The 20,721-nt window shown below is 50.8% G+C and overlaps 1 protein-coding gene across 6 annotated transcripts in view; it reads left to right on the forward strand.

The window, feature by feature from the left end:
* The first annotated feature begins 5,183 nt into the window (after positions 1-5,183).
* Positions 5,184-20,721, forward strand: part of CLASRP (CLK4 associating serine/arginine rich protein) — a 43,751-nt gene continuing 28,213 nt past the window's right edge. Inside the window, exons 1-5 of one of the 6 annotated variants that reach the window (XR_012898609.1) lie at positions 5,184-5,230; positions 6,568-6,676; positions 15,707-15,802; positions 16,209-16,277; positions 20,264-20,377. Coding sequence is in view for 5 of the 6 variants with exons in the window: in XM_075914383.1 (XP_075770498.1) it covers positions 20,279-20,377 (99 nt within the window). In the remaining variant the exon portion in view is untranslated. The remainder of the gene's footprint in view (positions 5,231-6,567; positions 6,677-15,706; positions 15,803-16,208; positions 16,278-20,263; positions 20,378-20,721) is intronic. The other 5 variants (XM_075914380.1, XM_075914382.1, XM_075914381.1 and 2 more) reach the window with 5 other exon arrangements.

Raw genomic sequence — 20,721 nt, forward strand, 5'->3', positions numbered from 1 at the left:
GTATGTCTAGATTACAGGGATTTTTCAAAAAAAGTGACCTTTTTTCGAAATTTTTTTACCTACGTAAAAATTTTTTTACCAACTGCTGCCGCATTCTTTCAAAAGGAAATGGAAAGAACGCAGCAGTTTTTTCGAGCACAGAAAGCCCCGTTTTACAAGGAAGAATGCGTTTTTTGAAAGTGCTCTTTCGAAAAAAGGCGCTATGTAATGCAAACTGCTATTTCGAAAGAGAGCATCCAGACTGCCCGGGTGCTCTCTTTCAAAAAAGTGGCTTGTATTCAAAAGTACTGGTTGTAGTCTAGACGCTCTTTCGAAAGAGGCTTGCAGACTAGACGTAGCCTTAGAGAGACTTGTGCTGTTGCGGCTGGACGCTAACAGAGGCTAAGTTGCATCATTGCCAGGGGAGTGTATCTATATTAGCTAAGGTCCGTACCCTTAACCCTAAGTTAACGCTAGGGGGCACTCCACCCTCAGAGCCAGTCGAGGGTCTGCTCCCCATACTCTGGGGCACCGTTTCCCAAACTATGGGCCACGGCCCCATAGCGGGCCGCAGGAAAAAACTACCGGGCCTCAGCATGGTTGCCGGGGTGTTCTGTGCTCCCGGAGTGCCCGTGTGGGGTCGGGTCCCCCAAGCTGGCCTGGGCGGAGTCTGCAGCCAGATGTTCCAGTTCCCGGCAGAGTCCTAGCTAGGGGAGGGCGGCGGGAGGAGGAGGAGGGGAGAGCCGGCCACCGGAAGCAGTACTGGACGGGGGAATCGGGGTGGGACGGGACGGGGAGATTGGGGAGCCGGTGGAAGCAGGGCTGCCGAGGGGCACGAGGTCGGGGGTAGGGAGCTGGCTGGGGAAGATGGGGGAGGGGGGCAGAAGCAGCTGCAGGAAGCAGGGCTAGAAGCAGGCAGCTGGGCTGGCCAAGGGAGATTGGGAGAAGAAGCGGGGGGGGGGGGGGGGGGGGAAACTGGCTGTCCGGGAGGGGGTTGGGGGAAGTGGGGCTGGCCAGAGGCGGAGGGTGGGGAGCGAATCAGCTGGCAGGGAGCGAGACTGACCCAGTCATATGCAGCTCTCGGGCGCTGCCCCCCTTCTCCCCCCCCCCCCCCCCCCCCCCCCGCAAAGCACAAGTTAGTCCAACCCGGGGATTCTATTGTTCCCCCCCCCCCCCACACACACACACCCTCGAGTACTTGCGAACTGGCTGGTAGACACACTCATGCAGCCTGAGCACATTTACCAGCCAGGCAGTTTGAAACTACAAACTGATACATCTAGTAATAATAAAATTTGCCTAATGAGAAAATACCAGACCTGTTATATGTCTGGTATTTTCTCAGTTTGTTTTTTATGTGTTTATATTTTTGGGCTGCAAAAAACAGTACTGGAAAAAAAAGGGTTCCAACTAAAGTAAAAAGTTTGGGAAACCCTGGTCTAACCAGCTTTCTGTCTGTCTTACAGTCCATTTATCCAATCCATATTCCTTAACTTGCAAGAATATTATGGGTGACCATATCAAAAGCTTTGCTAAAGCTGGCACTGGGGGTTTTGGGAGGACCAGAAATAACTTATTTGAATATTCATCATTTGATTAATGAATATGCAAATATGCAAATGACCATTACTGGTCCTCCAAAAATTTGTGAATGGATTTACTGGTCCCCGTGTCAAAAAGTTTGGGAACCCTTGCTCTGGGGAAACCAGTGCCTCCTGGCCTCTCCAGCTGCCACCCATCACCCGCTTCTTGCAGCCTCGACTTCCTGGTGCCCGGCAGCCTGGAGTTCTTCTGTGTCAGTCCAGGGGGATTTTACTGACAGTTCATGTGTCTCTGGTTTGACCAGCAGCGGTTGGAGCAGCACTAGCCCCTTGAATGTGCTCCTACTCCCACTCGCTCTGCCTGCCTCTTGCTCCCTTTTCTGGCTGTGGGAGCGAGATGTAGCCCTTCCCCCTAAGTGGCTGGCCGGTCTTAGTAGTGGCCAACACTCTGCCAGCTGGAGCAATCCATCCTCTGGCTCTGGCTCCGGCTCCTTCCAGAGTCTCTAGAGCCACTTTGTCTTCCCTGGGTATCTAGACCAGTGGTGGGCAACTTGTGGCCTGTGTGCTCACTGCAGCCAATCACAGTGCTGCCATGGTCCCATTGGTGCCCCCACACACTGTGAGAGCCGGGTGCTCCCGCTGCAGCCAATCACAGCGCTGCCATGGTCCCATTGGCACACCCTGCAAATTCTAGGTACACAAGCACTATGAGCAAACTGCCCTGTTCTAGGAGACCGTCTTGGTTACGATAATCTTGCGGCCCACTGAGGTGACGGAGGGTCACTCATGTGGCCCAGTCACTAGCCTTGGTTGCACGTTGCTGTTCTAGCTGTGGGCTGCAGGAGAAAACCTTTTGGCTACGTCTACACTGGCATGATTTTCCAGAAATGCTTTTAACGGAAAAGTTTTCCGTTAAAAGCATTTTCGGAAAAGCGTGTCTAGATTGGCAGGACGCTTTTCCGGAAAAGCACTTTTTGTGGAAAAGCGTCTGTGGCCAATCTAGACGCGCTTTTCCGCAAAAAAGCCCCGATCGTCATTTTCGCGATCGGGGCTTTTTTGCAGAAAACACTATTGTGCTGTCTACACTGGCCCTTTTCCGGAACAGTTTTCCGGAAAAAGACTTTTGCCTGAACGGGAGCAGCATAGTTTTTCCGGAAAAGCACTGATGATTTTACATTAGATCGTCAGCGCTTTTCTGGAAATTCAAGTGGCCAGTGTAGACAGCTGGCAAGTTTTCCCGGAAAAGTGGCTGATTTTCCGGAATAACTTGCCAGTGTAGACACAGCCTTTGAGTATCAAACCCAGTTCAAGCAGAGAAGGGTGAGTAGTGGCTTCCCACTGATAAAGCAGCTAGAACCACAGTAACTCTATGGAAAGTACTTGCTCTTTATGGGAGTCCTTGTCACGTGGCGTTCACCCTAGCAACTAGCTAGTACCTTCCTAATATTTGTTTGGGAGCTAGGGGAAATCCTAGTTCATCTATTTTTCCTCCTAGCGAGGTGGTCTACAATGCACCCTTACCATGACATCACTCTTGGTTTTTTACCCTTATATCTTTACCTAGAAACTTTCAAAAGTTCTGCCTCCCCCCACACTTCTGCCTAAATCTCAGTGCAAGTGTTTATAAATTTGATACACAAGGCAACACCTCCTCCCTTTCCTCCCCCTCCCCGCCTTCCCTTCCTGAGCAAGCTGTACCCTTTTAGAGTACCCAATATTTCAGAGCTGACTAAACAAGGATCCCCCACATCTGGCATCACAACCAGGAATCAGATCCTAGGTTAATGCACGGGGAAGGCATGGGCCGCCCTGCGGATCTCAGAAAGAGGAATGCTACTTCTGAGGAAGTTACCTGGGCTCTTGATGAAAGGGGAGGCTGAGGCACCTCTGCTAGTTGCTTAGAGATTGTAACCCAGAGTACGAGCTGTGGGAAGAAACAGGCCTGTGGGTTACCTCAATTGCAGTTCTCACTAGTCCCACAAGGGTCTCTGCTCTGGACCCTGTGTTCCACAGAGGAGATCGCCCATGTCTGTCACTAACTAACTGGCTCCCTCCAGAGTACTTCTCCCATTTTCCTGGTCTCAAGGCCTCCTGTATGTCATTCCCCTGATATCCAGGGTCATAGGAAAGCACAAGCAGGATGTGGCTGCAGTAATACTTGCGGCATCAGCGTTGTCTCACAGACCGAATACACTGGCCACAAGGCTCCAGTCCGCCAGACACATTCTCTCAGAGCAGAGGCAAATTCTCCCTCCAAACCCAATCTCTCCAGCTCCTGGTTTGGAAAGGGACTGTCTGTGTACTACAGCCAGGGCCTGCTTTAGAGAAACCCTTACGGAGCAGCGGAATCACTCTGATCCATAGATTAAAGGTGTAGCACAAGGTGGGGAACCTTTTTCGGGCTGAGGGCTGCTGCCCCACAGAAAAATCAGTGGGGGGCCACACACAAGTGAGAAGCAACCCCCCAAACCCTCATTGAGGCAGCCCCCCCAAATGAGAAAGACATTATCCACATTCCCCTCGCACACCAGAGCCTTCGGAGGGAGGGGCCTAAGAGAGGAGATGTTGTGTGCTCCAGCCCCGTGAGTGTTAGGCGGGCGGCTGGAGCATCAGCACCGGTTCCCCTATGTTAGGGGGAGCCCCAGCCTTGCAGGAAGGACAACTGGACCCAGGGTTCAGTTGATTATGGGGGACAAATGATGAAAACCAGGGTTGGGGTGTAGTCAAAGGTTTAAAATGAGGGAACTGGATAGTGATACAGAGCAGAGAACCTCAGACGGGGTCTGCTCCTCGAAGCTATCCACAGAGCCAGTGGACGCTGCCCAGAGGAACTCTGCCTGGATGTGTGAGACTAGGTAGGAGCAGAAGTAGGCCCCACAGTCGCAGAGCACCCTCTCATCTAGCATCCTTCTGCTGGTATCGTATATAGCGGCTTTTGCCAGGGCCAAGAGGAGGTTGACAAGGACTCACGACTTTGTGGGGACGCTGGGTGGGCTGTGCATAAATAAAAAGGAGTGAGGCAAAGTGCACCCACACACTCAGCAAGAGGTTCAGGAGCTGGAAAAGGGGCTGCAACCTGATGCATTCTGGGTAGGTGTGCGCCAGGTTCTCCCTCGTGCTGCAGAAGGGGCAGGTGTCGGGATGGGGGTGAACTCTGCCAAGTACATGCCCATGCGCCATGTTAGCAGAATAAATGTGATGTGCAGGGAAGCACGTGCAGCCGTTCACCAGTAGAAACGTGCTGCTCGCTGCGGGTGACCCAAGCGCACAGCTTACAGGGAACGCTGGGGGGGGTGCGGGGGGGGGATGTCCCGGGGGGGGGGGTGCGGGGGGGATGTCCCGGGGGGGGGGGTGCAATGTCCCCTCTGCTTTCCCCACCCCAGTGCAGAATAACGTGTCTGTGCTGAGTGCCAACGTGCACCCCCAGCACACTCCGCAGTTGCTCATTGGGGGGGGGGGGCAGCAGCGCCTCCACCCCCCCCATCGTCTCACACAGGGCCCGGCCCGCGCTCCCGCCACGTGGCCGCGCTGCAGAACCCCCCCCCCCTTTGCCCCGCCCGCCGCGAGCGGACGGGCCGCCATTGGCTGAGGTAATCCAGTCACGTGATCGGCACCCGCCGGCGGGGCGGTGACGCTTTCGCCTTTCCGGTTCCGGGGCAGCGGCTGTGCCCCGCCCCCCCCACTCCGGTGAGTGATGGAGGGCGCCGCTGGTAGGAAGCTCCCGTGTGGGTCTGGGGGGCGGTAGCTGGGCACGGCCCCTCCCCCCCGTGTGGGGCAGGCAGGGTCTGGGGGGCGGTAGCTGGGCACGGCCCCTCCCCCCGTGTGGGGTGGGCAGGGTCTGGGGGGGCGGTAGCTGGGCACGGCCCCTCCCCCCGTGTGGGGCAGGCAGGGTCTGGGGGGCGGTAGCTGGGCACGGCCCCTCCCCCCGTGTGGGGCAGGCAGGGTCTGGGGGGCGGTAGCTGGGCACGGCCCCTCCCCCCGTGTGGGGCAGGCAGGGTCTGGGGGGGTGGTAGCTGGGCACGGCCCCTCCCCCCGTGTGGGGTGGGCAGGGTCTGGGGGGGTGGTAGCTGGGCACGGCCCCTCCCCCCCGTGTGGGGCAGGCAGGGTCTGGGGGGCAGTAGCTGGGCACGGCCCATTATTCCTTCTCGTTTCCCCCGGAGTGTGCAGAGCGCGTCTTTTAGGCACACAGATGTGGAGGTGACGTGAACACATCACACCTCCCCCTTGGCGCACCTCACAACATTATTGGAGGGGGGCTGAGCCCTGGGTCAGAGGGTTGAGGTCCTGGGAGGAGGAGTGGGGATGAGGGGCTCAGGGCTGGAGCAGGGGGTTGGAGGAGCGCGGGGTCAGGCAGATTGTGGGGGCAGAGATGAGGACTTTTGGGTGCCGGTTTCCCTGAGGTTATGGTGGGGAGAGAGGATTTCACCCTTAGTTTTCTCTCCCCTCATCAGCAGCTCCTGGGCTAGGAGGAGAAATGCCACTCCGCTGCAGCAGCTCTAGAGCTGGGGCTGCAGGATAGGTGTTTCTCTGCTGGCCCTGGAAAACCTAGGCATCCCCTCCTCCTCTCCCACCCTGTCTGTTGCAGGTCTAGGTTGGAGCTGGGCGACTTTTCTCAGCAGCAGGACTGGGCTGTGCTGGGGCCAGGGGAAAGAGGCATCCCTGCCGCAGCCCTGAGCACCTCTGCAGTGCTTAATAGACTGCTGCATATCTGAGCAGCAATTTAGGCATCTCCCCTCTTGGTGTAGGATGGAGCTTTGTGCAATTATATAAAATGGATGCTCATTCTTTTTTCTTAGCTCTCCCCCCACTAGACAAACTTTTTTTTGTCACAGCTGGGCCACAATTGTTTTTCTGCATGTAAAAGCCAGGCTGGCATTAAGGGGTAGCAAGCAGGTGGTTGCTCAGGGCTCCAAACCAATTCGCAGACTTTGGCTTCAGCCCTCAGAGGTAGGGTTTCAACTTTGTGCCTTGGGGCCCTTTGAGTCTAATGCCCCAATTGTTGGTGGACCCACTGAAAGCTGCTTGTGACCCCTTCCCCCTCCCCCAGGGAGCCTCAGACTCCTGATTGAGAGCTGCTGATACAAATAAAAGAACAAGGAAGACAGCGAGTGGGTCACTGTGCGGTGTGAATGGGGAGAAGACTAAAGGTAATCTAGGTATGTTCCTAAAATGTTTTACTTCAGTTTTCAATAAGGATTGTACCTTGGAACATGGTCAGGCATATGCTTGGGAGAGATTGTCCTGGAAAGCACTTACTTTGAAAAGGATTGGGGTGTTGTGTGAGCTAATCAACTGAACATGACCTTACAGTGTGATGTTATGGCCAAAAGAGCAAATGCATTGCTGGACCATACAGGCAGGGAAATGTGAAATAGGAGTAGAGAAGTTTTTACCTCTGTGGTACTGGTGTACATTGCTGGAATCCTGTATCCAGGTCTGGTGCCCGCAATTCAAGAAGGATGTTGATAAATCAGGAAAGGTACAGAGAGAAGCCTCAAACAGTTGAGGGATTAGAAAGTATCCTCAAGGAGCATAATTGATTTATTACAACAGAGAAGGTTAAAGGGTGACGTGATCACAGTCTATGTTTATATGGGGAACAAAAAATTTAATAATGGGCACTTAAGTCTAGCAGTCCAAGGTATAACATGATCCAGTGCCTGAAAGCTGAAGCTAGAAAAATTGAGATAAGAAATAAGGTTTTAATTTTTTACAGTGAGAGTAATTAGCCAATAGTACAATTTATCAAGGATTGTGGATCTCCATCAGTAGTAATTATTAAATCAAGGGTGGCTGTTTTTCTCAAAAATCTGCTCTGGGTATTATTTTAGGGAAGTTCTCTGCCCTTTGTTTTATAAGATGTCAGGTTATGGTCGCAGTGGTCCGTTTTGGTATTGGAATGGATGAATAACAACGAGGAGTCCTGTGGTACCTTAAACACTAACAGATTGACTTGGGCATAAACTTTTGTGGATAAAAAATAGGTATGTAACTGGCTACTTAACTAGGCCCCCCCCCCCCCCGCCCCTAACAGAGGCAGCAAGGTGGGGGAGCAGGAGCCAATGCTTGGGGGAGCTGACTTAAAAGCACAGTGGGGGACCAGGCGTGAGCCAGGAATCAGCTGTCCGAGCTCATGCCTGGTCCCCGCTGTGCCTCTGCCTTTTAAATGTAGTAAGAGCGAGGCAGCTGTTCCTATGTTTAAAAAGCAGAACCACAGCCGGGTTAGGTCCTGGGGCCAGAGAATTCCATTGACTACTTGATTACCTGATTAAACAAAATGTAACATCCCTAGTGGAAAAAAAAAATTGTCAGATACATAGATACATTTGACAAAGCGCTTTTTACTCACGAAAGCTTATGTCTAAATCAATCTGTTAATCTTCAGGGTGCCAAAGGACTCCTTGTTTTTGTAGATTCAGACTAAGATGGCTACCCCTCTAAGACCTGAATTAATAAAGGTATTCAGTAGTGTTGATGTCAAGACAAATCTTTGAGGAACGCAGCTAATAATTTTCTTTCAGTCAGATAGTTGGTTTTTCAGCACATGCCATTGTCTTCGCCCCTCTAGCCAGTTCCTTAGCCAATGCTTGTACTGATTAGGGATATTTAAAAGTTGTTTAATAAAGGTAACCGCCAAAAATTGTAGTGGTTACATGTGCTGCGATCTCTGCAGTATAAATCTTAAATAGGCTTCATGCTACAAGAGCCCACAGTGAAGCCTCCCCCATTAGCGGAGCTGCCAGCTCTGTTCCCGGGGAAGCGGCTTTGCTGCCACAGCAAAGCCACCTCCCTAGAAGCAGGGCAGTTTAATCGATAACAATAACTGATAAACATCAGCTTAAATGCTAGCAGCCCTAGTACTGATGCCTGTCTTCCTTAATTTTACTAATACTGTACCAAACAGGAAATTATCATGTGCTTTATTGAGGCTTAGGTAAATTAAATCTACTTCAGTTCTCTTATCTAAAAATGGATTATTTTCTCAATGAAAGTTTTCAGATTAGTTGGGCATGATCTACCTTTGGGAACCCATATTGCATTACATCCCCTTCTCCGTTTGCCTCTAGGAATTTAATGATTGTTTGCTTCATAATTCAAAGATGCACATTCTATTGAAGTCAGACTAACAGGTCTGTAGTTGTCCAGAATTTTTTCCTTTCTCAAATATAGATAAAATGTTAGCCATTTTCTTGCTCTATGATGCTATCCATGCGTACATGCAGTTAATAAAAATTCCTGCTGCCAGATTAACTAATTCACCTGCCAGTTCTTGCAGTATTATGGGAGGGAAACTATCCAGTCCCACTGATTTGAGAGCGTTAAGCTCTTTAAGATTATGTTCCACCTCAGATGTGTTAATTTCAATTTCTAAACACTCATTTCCATCAACTCTGTTGCCTTCATGATGCGTTTTATTATTTGTTGTTATTTTTCAAAGAGATGTTAAGGCGACAAGTGCAAACTAGCCTACTGCATAGGAAAGATAGGAGGCAGGGCAAGAGACCACCCTGTCTTTACCAAGAGATTTTCAGTGATCTGAAATTTAAAAAAAAGTAATACAAAAAATGGAAACTCGGTCAGAGTATAAGAAATGAATATAAACAAACATCAGATATATGGAGGGACAAAATTAGAAAAGCCAAGACACGCAACGAAGTAGCTAGAATCATAAAGCGTAACTAAGGATACTAAAATGTGGTTATCAGGCTCATGCTGGCTCCAGGAGCCACCCACGCTGAGGCTCTGCATTTTAAATGTAGTAAGAGTCGCTGGGCTCTTATTGCATTTAAAATAGAGGCGCAGCAATCAGCGCAAGCTGGGACTGCATGGTCCTGGCTCTCACTTGAGTCCAGCGGACCCTGTTCATGGCGGCCAGCCCTGTCCGCCACAAACAGAGGCCAGTACCTAAGCATCCTCTGTTCACAGTGGCCACAGCTGGCCGCGGGCAGTGCCTGTTCCAGCAGTAGCCTCTTTCCACAGCCAGCCTTGGCTGCTGCGTATAGGGGCTGCTTCTCAGCAGCCTGCCCTATTCCCCCCTCCCCCCTTCCTCTGATAGGCCTGCTGGCCCCACATTCCCACTGCAGCATTTCAGCCTTTGAAATGTACAAGAGACCCACAGGAAGTAAGGTGGGGGGGAGTGACTTCAGGAAACCCCCAAGATGTGACCGCCTGAGTTGCGACTCCCGCACTTAACCATTTTTGTAAGTGCGGAAGGAGCCAAAACCCCCCAACTTACGTCCTCAGCCCACATTTACGATGAAGCACAATGCCTATCGTAAATGAGGGTTCAAGTTACAGCGCTCCCGCCTTGCAACGCTTCCCCAGGAACCGATCGCATTGCAAGTCGGGAGCTGCCTGTAGTCACGTCACTACTTAACTGTCTGATAAGCTTATGCTTAGAGCAGACTCCTCAGAGCGACAGCCCAACCTGCTGCTGCTATCACTGCTCAGTTCCTGGTAGAACAGAGTTTCTTTTCTTTTCCAGGAAGTTTTTGGAGAATGTTAGGGATAACTTCTTGGTACAAGTGCTGAAGGAACCGCCATGGGGCAATGCGCAGCTTGACCTCCTGCTCACAAACAGGGAGGAACTAGTAGGGGAAGTAGAAGTGGGTGACCAGCTAGGAAGCAGTGATCATGGGATGGTAGATTTCAGGATCCTGACCAAAGGAAGAAAAGAGAGTAGCAAAATACACACCCTGGACTTCAGAAAAGCAGACATTGACTCCCTCAGAAAACCGATGGGCGGATTCCCTGGGATGCTTACATGAAGGGGAAAGAAGTCCAGGAGAGCTGGCAGTATTTTAAAGAAGCCTTATTGAAGACACAGGAAGAAACCATCCCGATGCACAGCAAGAAAAGCAAATATTGTAGGTGACCAGATTGGCCTACCGGGGACATCCTTGGTGAGCTTAAACACGAATAGGAAGCTTACAAGAAGTGGAAATTTGGACAAATGACTACGGAGGAGTATAAATATATTGCTTGAGAATGTAGGGGAGTTATGAGGAAGGCAAAAGCACAATTGGAACTGCAGCTAGCAAGGGATGTGAAGGATAACAAGAAAGATTTCTACAGGCATGTTAGCAATAAGAGGGTGATCAGAGAGGGTGTGGGGCCCTTACTGTATGAGGGAGGTAACCAAGTGACAGATGATGTGGGAAAAGTACTCAATGCATTCTTTGCCTCTGTCTTCACGGACAAGATCAGCTCCCAGACAAATGTACTAGACAACGCAGTATGGGAAGGAGGTGGACAGCCCTTGGTGGGGAAAGAACAAGTTAGGAACTATTTAGAAAAGCTAGACATAAACAAATCCATGGGTCCAGATTTAATGCATCCGCGGGTACTGAGGGATTTGGCAAATGTCATTGAAGAGCCTTTGGCCATTATCTTTGAAAATTTGTGGAGATCTGCAGAGATCCCAGATGATTGGAAAAAGGCAAATGTAGTGCCCATATTTAAAAAAGGGAAGAAGGACAATCCAGGGAACTACAGACCAGTCAACCTTACCTAATTCTCTGGAAAAATCATGGAGGGGATCCTCAAGGAATCCATTTTTTGAAGCACTGGGAATAGGGCAGCGGTCTCCAACCTTTTTACACCCAAGATCACTTTTTAAGTCTCAGAACAGGCGAAGATCTACTGCCCCGCCCCTTCCTTGAAGCCCCACCCCTTCCTTGAAGCCCCACCCTCTCTATTCTCCTGTCCATCACTTGCTATCCCCAGCCCTTATACACTCTGTTAAACAGTCTGTTTTTAATTCATGCTATTTAAATGTCAAATGAAGCATTTACAATTATACATTTTGTTCTCTGCTATTTTGTAAATCTAAAATCAAGTATTGATAATTATATATTTTTTCTTCCAATAACAAAGTCTCAGTGTGACACCTGTGACTGAACAGTATCTGCCAGTGTCTTGAAGTCTGGGTTGTAGTCTGAGATTGCTAGTCGTATACTGTCCATCAGATGGGCATCTGTGATCCTGCGCCTAGCCTGGGAAGCTTGCTCCAGCACAGCTGGAGCTAGACGCAGCCTCCCTAGGCTGAGCGCAGGGCAGCCCGGCTGGAGGGAAGAGAAGTGGCTGCCCGGCCAGCTGGCCATGGCGCTCAGCCAGGGTGCACCAAGCTCCACATGGGCAGGCGCAGAGGAGAAGCCGCCAATCAGCTGGAGCATGGGGCAGCCACTTTCAGCTGAAAGCCACAGTCAGCTTGCTGGGGTGTTTCAGCCCTCCCGACCTCCCAGCTCCCACCATTCCTCGTAGCTACTCACCTGTGTTGTTGCTCGGTGAGTAGCTGCTCCTCAAATGAGGAAATCTAATGTAAATGTACTGTGCAGGCGTGCAGTTCAGAGAGGGCTCAAGAGCTACTCTTAGAGCCCCTGAGATCTACCGGTAGATCGTGATCTACTGGTTGGTGACCATGGGAATAGGGGAAAGTGATCAGGAATAGTCAACATGGATTCACGAAGAGCAAGTCGTGCCTGACCAATCTGATTAGCTTCTATGATGAGGTAACTCGCTCTGTGGATATGGGAAAGTCAGTGGATGTGATATACCTTGACTTCAGCAAAGCTTTTGATACGGCCTCCCACAATATTCTTGCCAGCAAGTTAAGGAGTATGGATTGGATAAATGGACTGTAAGATGCATAGAAAGCTGGTTAGACTGTTGGGTTCAATGGGTAGTGATCAACGGCTTGATGTCAGGTTGGCGGTCAGTTTCTAACGGAGTGCTCCAAGGATCGGTTCTAGGGCCGGTTTTGTTCAACATTTTTATTAATGACCTAGATGAGAGGGTGAATTGCACCTTCAGCAAGTTTGTGGATGATACTAAGCTAGGGAGAGAGGTAGATACACTGGAGGGCAGAGATAGGGTCCAGAGTGACCTAGACCTATTGGAGAATTGGTCCCAAAGAAATCTGATGAGGTTCAACAAGGACAAGTGTAGAGTCCTGCACTTGGGAAGGAAGAATCCCAAGCATTGCTATAGGCTGGGGACCAAATGGCTAAATAGCAGTTCTGCAGAAAAGGACCTGGGGATTCCAGTGGATGAGAAGCTGGATATGAGTCAACAGTAACCAAGAGGCCTTGTAACCCTTGTTGCCCTTGTAACCAAGAGGGCTAATGGCATATTAGGTTGCATCAGGAGGAGCATTGCCAGCAGATCTAGAGAAGCGATTATTCCCCTTTATTCGGCTCTGGTGAGGCCACACCTCTAGAGTATTGTGTCCCCAGTTCTGGGCCCCCCACTATAGAAAGGATGTGGACATATTGGAGAGGGTTCAGCGGAGGGCGACCAAAATGATTAGGGGCTGGAGTGCATGAGGAGAGCCTGAGGGATTTGGGTTTTAGTCTGCAAAAGAGAAGAGTGAGAGGGGATTTGATAGCTGTCTTCAACTTCTTGAAGGGAGGTTCCAAAAAGGATGGAGAGAGGCTGTTCACAGTAGTGATGGATGGCAGAACAAGGAGCAATGGTCTCAAGTTACAGTGGGGGAGGTCTAGGTTGGATATTAGGATAAACTGTTTCCCTAGGAGGGGGATGAAGCACTGGAATGGGTTACCTAGAAAGGTGGTGGAATCTCCATCCCTAGAGGTGTTTAAGTCTCGGCTTGACAGGGCCCTGGCTGGGTTGATTGAGTTGGGATTGGTCCTGCCTTGGGCAGGGGGCTGGACTTGATGACTCCTGAGGTCTCTTCCAGCTCTATGATTCTATGATTGTGCCCACAGCCTCCTGGGCAGTGATTGGGGCAGGGTGGGGGGAACAAAGCAGAGGCCCGTCTCCTGGGGTAACAAGGAAGGGTTGGGCGTGGCCCCTGCCCCCTCTTGAGCCACAAATGCTGGAGAAGCAGGCAGCTGGTGTGAGATCCTCACTTTCCCAGGGGCAGTGGGGTTTAGGCTTTCAGTGTCAGCCCTTGTGAAGCAGGTGGCAGGCTTTGGCCCCTTGCTCTGGGGGGCTTTGGGCTTTAGATTTTGGCTGCACAGCAGCAGGCTCCATTCCTTGCACAGTAGGCTTCAGGCCCATTCCCCCCTCGTCCTTATCTCCCCTGGCCCCCAGTGCCTCCTTCTCATACCCCCATCCAAGGCTTACTTTGTCCCCCAGCTTGCCAGGACTGAGTAAGTCTGCTGTGAAAAATGATATTTCTACGTTTGTTAATGTCACTTTTCGCTGCCTCCCACCTAGCTAACAAGCCTGCTGCTGTTAGAAGTAACATTAACAGAACATACACCTACCACGTTCCACACAACCGGACTGACTTGCTTACAAGTCTAAATAACCCCCCCCCCCCCCCCCCACAACAACAAAAAAGAGGGGGCGGGGCAAAGCAAATAACCAAAAAGACAAGAATGTGCAAAGCATCTTATTGGATTTCTTCTCTGTAAACAATAGAAACAGCTGTACATTATTAGTGATACTGCAAAACCCCCTCTGATTTATGCATGTGCACATATGCTTTTTTCTCAAGTTAAGTATTTTAGGAAAAAATGTCGAAGTGGCTCAAGCACAAGTTGGTGGCCACACTCTGAGGCCACCAAAATTTTTATTGTGAGATTCCCTGTGAGACAAAAAGCTTCCTAATTGCCAACGTAGTTAAGAACTGCAATAAAATGTCTCAACAGGTTGTGGAATTTCCATCCCTGGAGATTTTTAAGAGCAGATTAGAGACACAATGGTCAGGGATGGTCTAGATAATACTTAGCCGTTTCTTCTGGTCCTACACACCTATGAAATGAGGTGATTGTATGTTGGGGCTGCTTATGGTAGGGTAGGGGACAAGGCTCTTCAGCCTTGATGCCCTCTTCTGATTCATATAAAAATGGCCATACTGGGTCAGACCAAAGGTCCATCCAGCCCAGTATACTGTCATCCAACAGTGGCCAATGCCAGGTGCCCCAGAGGGAGTGAACAGAACAGGGAATCATCAAGTGATGCCTCTCCTGTCACCCATTTCCAGCCCCTGACAAACAGAGGCTCGGGACACCATTCCACCCATCCAGGCTGTTAAGTATTGATTGACCTATCCTCTGTGAGTTTATCTAGGTTTTTTTTTTAACCTGGCTAAAGTCCTGGTCTTCACACCTCTGGCAAGGAGTTCCACAGGTTGACTATGCGCTGCATGAAGAAATACTTCCTCTGGTTTGTTTTAATCCTGCTACCTATTAATTTCATTTGGCGACCCTTAGTTCTTATGTTATGGGAACAAGTAAATAAGTTTTTCTTGTTCACTTTCTCCACACCTGTCATGATTTTATAGACCAAAAAGTCCCAGTCTTTTTAATCTCTCTTCATATGACTCCTGTTCCATACCCCTAATCATTTTTGTTGCCCGTTTTTGAACCTTTTCCATGCCAAGATATCTTTTTGGAAATGAGGTGACCACATCTGTACTGGGGAGGTAATAGTGTAGTCGATTAACCATTTAACCGATAAGCAAAAGCATAGAGGTTAATTCTATAGAATACATGCATGTCCCTCCCCTCGCCCTTGCCAGTAAATTTTTTAGCAGCCCGGCTCAGTTCTGGCTCACGCCGGGTCTGGGTGGTACCTCTGCTTCTGCTCTGCTTTTAAAGTGTATTAGGAGCCAGGTAGGCAGGGAGCCCAGCTCAGTTCCGGCTTCCACCGGGTGTAGGTCTGGAGCTCAAACCCCTCCTTAGACAGGGGCTGCTGCCTCTTTATCAGAGGCAGCAGCATTGGGTGACAGGCAGCTAGTCCACAAGGGGGACTGGCTCCCCTCATGGACCAGCTCCCGCCTCCCACCCTGTGCTGCCGCCTCTGATACAGTGGCTGCTGGCCCCGCCCCCGAGGACTATAGAATAATCGACTAACTGATAAAAATTCATGAGGTTACTCGACTATTCAGTTAACTGACATTTAACATTCCTAATCTGTCCGCAGTATTCAAGATGTGGGCGTGCCATGGATTTATACAAAGGCAATAAGAAATTCTTTGTCTTATTCTCTATCCCTTTTTCAGTGATTCCTAACATTCTGTTGGCTTTTTTGACTGTTGCTGCACATTGAGTGGATGTTCTCAGAGAGCTACCCACAGTGACACCAAGATCTCTCTCTGGAGATGTCAGGCAGTTAATGGGGCAAAAGAGTGCTGGTGTTTGAGAATTCCCTTCCAAGTGTCTGGGTGAAAGCTATTTATCTTTGATTTATGCCCTTCTTGTGTCCTTTTCATGCAGGAGTTTGTCAACTTCTTCAAGGAGAAGGTCAACCAGGCGTGATGTAGCTGCTGCCTCTCTTGGATTGTGAATATTCCTTCAGTAGGTCCATTGACGGTGAGGAAACCCCTCTGCCCTTGACCCTCAGGCTAGAGATGGCAAACATGGAGCTGGGCACCTGGGAAGTTCCCTTGTACACTTGGGGTCAAAACAGCAGCAAAGACTATTCAGCCAGTTGAGCTCCTGGCTTGCCTGACTCTCCTCGTGTCTTGGCCGTGATGTTGGGGGTGAATGTGAACTCCTTGCAGAGCTGGAAGAACTCCTAGCCTGTTTCTGCAGCTCAGGTTGGAGGGAGCCCATTTACTGGCGTCAATTGGGTAGTTCTGATGAATTTGTGCGGAGGACAGATCTCCTACACACAGCGCGTTTCCGCTCAAGGGAGGGACCCCAGCCTTTGCTCTGTTTATTGTAACCAGGCATCGTGTCTGTCCAGGTCCCTGACCTGCTGCGTCTCTTCCTTTAGGATCCTCTTCCCTCGGTGCGTGGGCTGTGCTGAGCAAGTGTTGCTCCCAGGTCTCCACATTGCTGTTTTGTGAGTATCCTCACTCCCCAGCTGGTGCCTCCTCTGAGGTGTCTCTTGTGTTTATTCCCCTGTTGGGCTGGACACTGAAAGTGTCTCTGCAGAAGGGCTGGGTAATGTTCAGAGGGTGAGGAAGGACCTTCTGAGCATGTGGTATGAAGTGAACGGAAAGGGAGTTAATGGGGCTTTTCAGTCCCTTGCCTCCAGCCCAGAGCTTTCGGGGCTTGTCCTGATGTGGGTGCAGCCTACTTCTGCAGGCCGTCTTTGGGGTGTTTACGATGCAAGCACCTGTCTGGCTTGCACTCAGCCTTCAGAGCAAGGAGTGCCCAGTAGCCTGGGCTGTGGGAGCCCTGGGGTCAATTCCTGCCCCATCACAAACATCCCATCTGATCCTGGACAAGTCACATAGTCTCTCTGTGCAGTGGGGGTAATAATCCCAGCCTGCCTCACTAGGGCATGAGAATAAGTACATAAGAAACTGACGTAACCCTGGATGAGTAGACGTTCCTGCTGCCCCCACGCGCTCCCTCTCATGGGGTATTTCCTTTGGATTAGCTATCTCTATGCTAAGATGTTTTTCTCCTTTTGTTTCCCACCTGTGTCTCTAATCTCGGTGCATTATCTTGCTGCCCCATCGGCGCTCCCACTTCCTCCCCACTTGGTGGTCTGTGGCGTGCAGTAACCTCACTGCCACAATACCCTTCCAGCCTGACTGGCCAGTCTGAGCCAAGAGGTTGTTTTCACCCGCTCAGCTAGACACTAAATAGACCCCGCTGAGCAGTCATTGCCAGAGGCTGGGAGTAGGTGACAGGAGGGATGGCTGCAGAACTGCCTGTTCTAGTCATTCCCTCTGAAACGCTGGCATTGGCCACTGGCGAAAGACAGGATACTGGCCTAGTGGACCATTGGTCTGACCCAGTCTGGCTTTTTAGTTCAGCCCACTTCTCCAGGATGCTGTGACTCTCCTATTCACGGCCCTTGCCTGACACTATCCTCCGTACACTTTGACCTAAAGACTTGGGCTCTTGGAGTCTCTGGGTGGGTGCCATGAAGCAGATTTTCCCTTGTTTATTATGGTCTCTCATAGCGTCTCTGTCTCGATCCTGGAATGAGGAGCGCGGCATGGTGCTTTTCTATCCTAGAATATTTAGCCTGGTCTACACTACTCACTTACATTGGGTGTAACACTGTTGCTCAGGAGTGTGGAAAATCTTGCCCTGCCCTCTGTGTGATGCAGTTATACCAACCCATCTTCTGGTGGACACAACGCTATATCAATGAGAGGGCTTCTCCTGTCAACACAGCTACCGCTTCTTGGGGAGGTGGAGTAGCTGCACCAACAGGGAAACTCTCCCACCAGTGTAGATCAGGGTAGGCGAATACCAGCCTGTGCAAGTATGGGCAATTACAGCTTCCATTAGTTGGGAATGGCGATTTGCGGCCAATGAGAGCTGCAGGAAGTAGGGATATGTCTACACTACAGCACTAATTCGAACTAGTGCATCTAGACCTAAAAACTAGTTTGAATTAGCATTTTGCTAATTCGAACTAGCATGTCCACATTGAGTGGACCCTGAACCGAAGTTAAGGATGGCCGGAAGCAGTGCCAGCAGGGCATCAGATTAGGACTTAGAGCGTGGAGCTGCTGTCTCAGGCTAGCCGAGGGCTGTGCTTAAAGGGACCTGACCCCCACCCCGGACAGACAGTTCTCAGGGTTCCCCGCTTGCTTGTCTAACTCGATGAGGGACAGCAAAGCAGTCCTGGCTTGGAATGCCCTGAGTGCCCACACTCGCACATTATAGCACTCGGCCATCAGCCTGGCTGCACTTGCCGCAGGCTGCCATCCAGGAGGGAAGGGGGTCAATTGGGGGGCTGCAGGAGAGCTTCCACCCCGAGGAGCCCGCAGAGCCACCCTAGTCCTCCCCATCGGGGCTCGTACCCCATTCCTCCCTCACCTCCTTCCACTTACCCCTCCCTAGCTCCCCTTCCTGATGTACAAAATAAAGGACACGTGTGTTCAAAAATAGAAACTCTCTTTATTGAACAAAACTGGGGGAGACTGGGAAAAGGAGGTGGGAGAGGGGAAGAGAGAGGGTGGGAGAGGGGAGGAGGAAACCTGGGAGGAGGGAGCTGGAAGGGGGAAGCCAGGGGAACAAGTAGGAGGGGAAGTATCAAACTATGGTACGCCATATCTTCAGTACTGTGTACAGATGTGATCTCCTCACCCCAGAAAAGATATTTTGGCCTTGGAAAAGGTTCAGAAAAGGGCAACTAAAATCATCAGGGGTTTGGAACAGGTCCCATATGAAGAGAGGCTAAAGAGACTGGGACTTTTCAGCTTAGAAAAGAGGAGACTGAGGGGGGATATGATGGAGGTCTATAAAAGCATGAGTGGTGTGGAGAGGGTGCATAAAGAAAAGTTCTTCATTAGTTCCCATAATAGAAGGACTAGAGGACACCAAAGGAAAGGAATGGGTAGCAGGCTTCAAACTAACAACAGAAAGTTGTTCTTCACAAAGCAAAGAGTCAACCTGTGGAACTCCTTGCTGCAGGAGGCTGTGAAGGCTAGAACTAGAACAGAGTTTAAAGAGAAGTTAGATAAAGTCATGGAAGTTGGGTCCATGGAGTGGTATTAGCCAGGGGGTAGAAATGGTGTCCCTGGCCTCTGTCTGTGGAAGGCTGGAGATGGATGGCATGAGACAAATGGCTTGGTCATTGTCTTCGGTCCATCCCCTCTAGGGTACTTACTATTGGCGGCTGTCGGTAGACAGGCTACTGGGCTAGATGGATCTTCGGTCTGACCCAGTATGGCTGTTCTAAGCTCAGGGCTCAGGGTCGGGGGTCTCTGTGGACCACCTTGATTTTCATGGAAACCTGCTCCTGGGTGGCCAGGCTGGCAGCTATCCTGCCCTAGACGGCCACTTTCCTGTGCCTAGTGTGGATGTCGTGGACGTTAGAGGCTCCCCCCAAACCTTGATGAGGTCCACGATCTCCGCACTAGACCAGGTGGGCGCCCGCCTCTTGAAGCCCCGGGCAGGCTCCTGGGAGCCTTCAGCCTGGTCCCGGGAAGAGGCGGAGGGCTGGGTGGCAGCGGGTGGCTGGCACGCGCCGTGCCAGGTGCAGGGTCTGCTGGCTGGGTGCTGGCAGGCTTGCACCTGGCACGGGCACCGTAGCCAGACAGTGCCCCTTTAAGGGCTCCGGGGCTGGGAGGGGGGCAGACGAGTTTCCCTGGTGGTGCCCAGAGTGGCCACCAGGGCAAGCTGGGGAGGGCTAGCCTCCCACTAGTTCGAATTAAGTGGCTACACAGCCCTTAATTCGAACTACTTAATTTGAACTAGGCGTTAGTCCTCGTAGAATGAGGTTTACCTAGTTCGAATTAAGTTCGAACTAGTGGTTTGCCTGTGTAGCGCCTATCAAAGTTAATTCGAACTAATGGCTGTTAGTTCGAATTAACTTTGTAGTGTAGACATACCCTAGCATCCCAGTCCATATTGCTTCCTGCAGCTCCTGTTGGCTGGGAGCAGCATTTGCCACCAATGGAAGCTACAGTTGCCCCTACCTGCAGAAGTGCAGGTAAATATAGTGGCAGTGACCCTCCAGGGGCTAACCTTAGCGAACTGCTGCTGTCATATTGCCCACCCTGGTGTAGATAACGTCTTCACTAAGTGTGGCAGCTACACGAGAGTAAGTGCAGATGAGCCATTAGTGTCTGGATCCTTGCATTGTGTGACTGGTGCCTTGGGGCTGAGTCTAGGAGTAGTGTTCTATTGCAGCCATTGGGGATGGCTATGGCACCCATTACAGCTCTCTACAACCATGTTTGTTCCTGGAGTCATTTCGTAACTCTCCACTCCTGAGCATACTGGTGTCTGCATGCAGAGTGGCATCTGTATTTCTCTCCTTGGCTGTAGACATGCACCCCTGAAGGCACCCCCAGACTCTGGGCATGCTGAAAGGTTGCTGGTTTTCCTCAGTTCTGTGTTCTCTCCCTTTAACAGCTCACAGGCAGCAGGATGTGGCACGAAGCCCGGAAACATGAGCGCAAGCTCCGTGGGATGATGGTCGATTATAAGAAACGGGCCGAGCGTCGGCGAGAATACTATGAAAAAATAGTGAGTGTCCCTGTGCAGTCCTGGCCCCGGCCCCACTCCGGCACCCCGATCTGTGGCCCTTGCTGTCGCGTTGGGGAGTGCGCCGGCTGTTTTCTGTTCTGGTGTCTGGCTTTATGCAGCTTCACATATTGCTGTTCAGTTGCAAAGCATGCACAGGAATCCAAGATGTGTCTCTGCTACTGGTGGGACCTACAGCTCTTCCTCATTTCCGTGACTTTATTCTTGCATTAAAATGTTCTCTTTAATGGCAGTTAGGACTGGATAGTTAGTGCCAAGTCCGTCTGTCTCAGGCAGGGCTTTGCTGTAGAACAAGTGGCTACTGTGACAGACCCAGAGTAGTTGGC

Source organism: Pelodiscus sinensis, chromosome 33 (genome assembly GCF_049634645.1).
Source record: "Pelodiscus sinensis isolate JC-2024 chromosome 33, ASM4963464v1, whole genome shotgun sequence".
Taxonomy (NCBI): Eukaryota; Metazoa; Chordata; order Testudines; family Trionychidae; genus Pelodiscus; species Pelodiscus sinensis.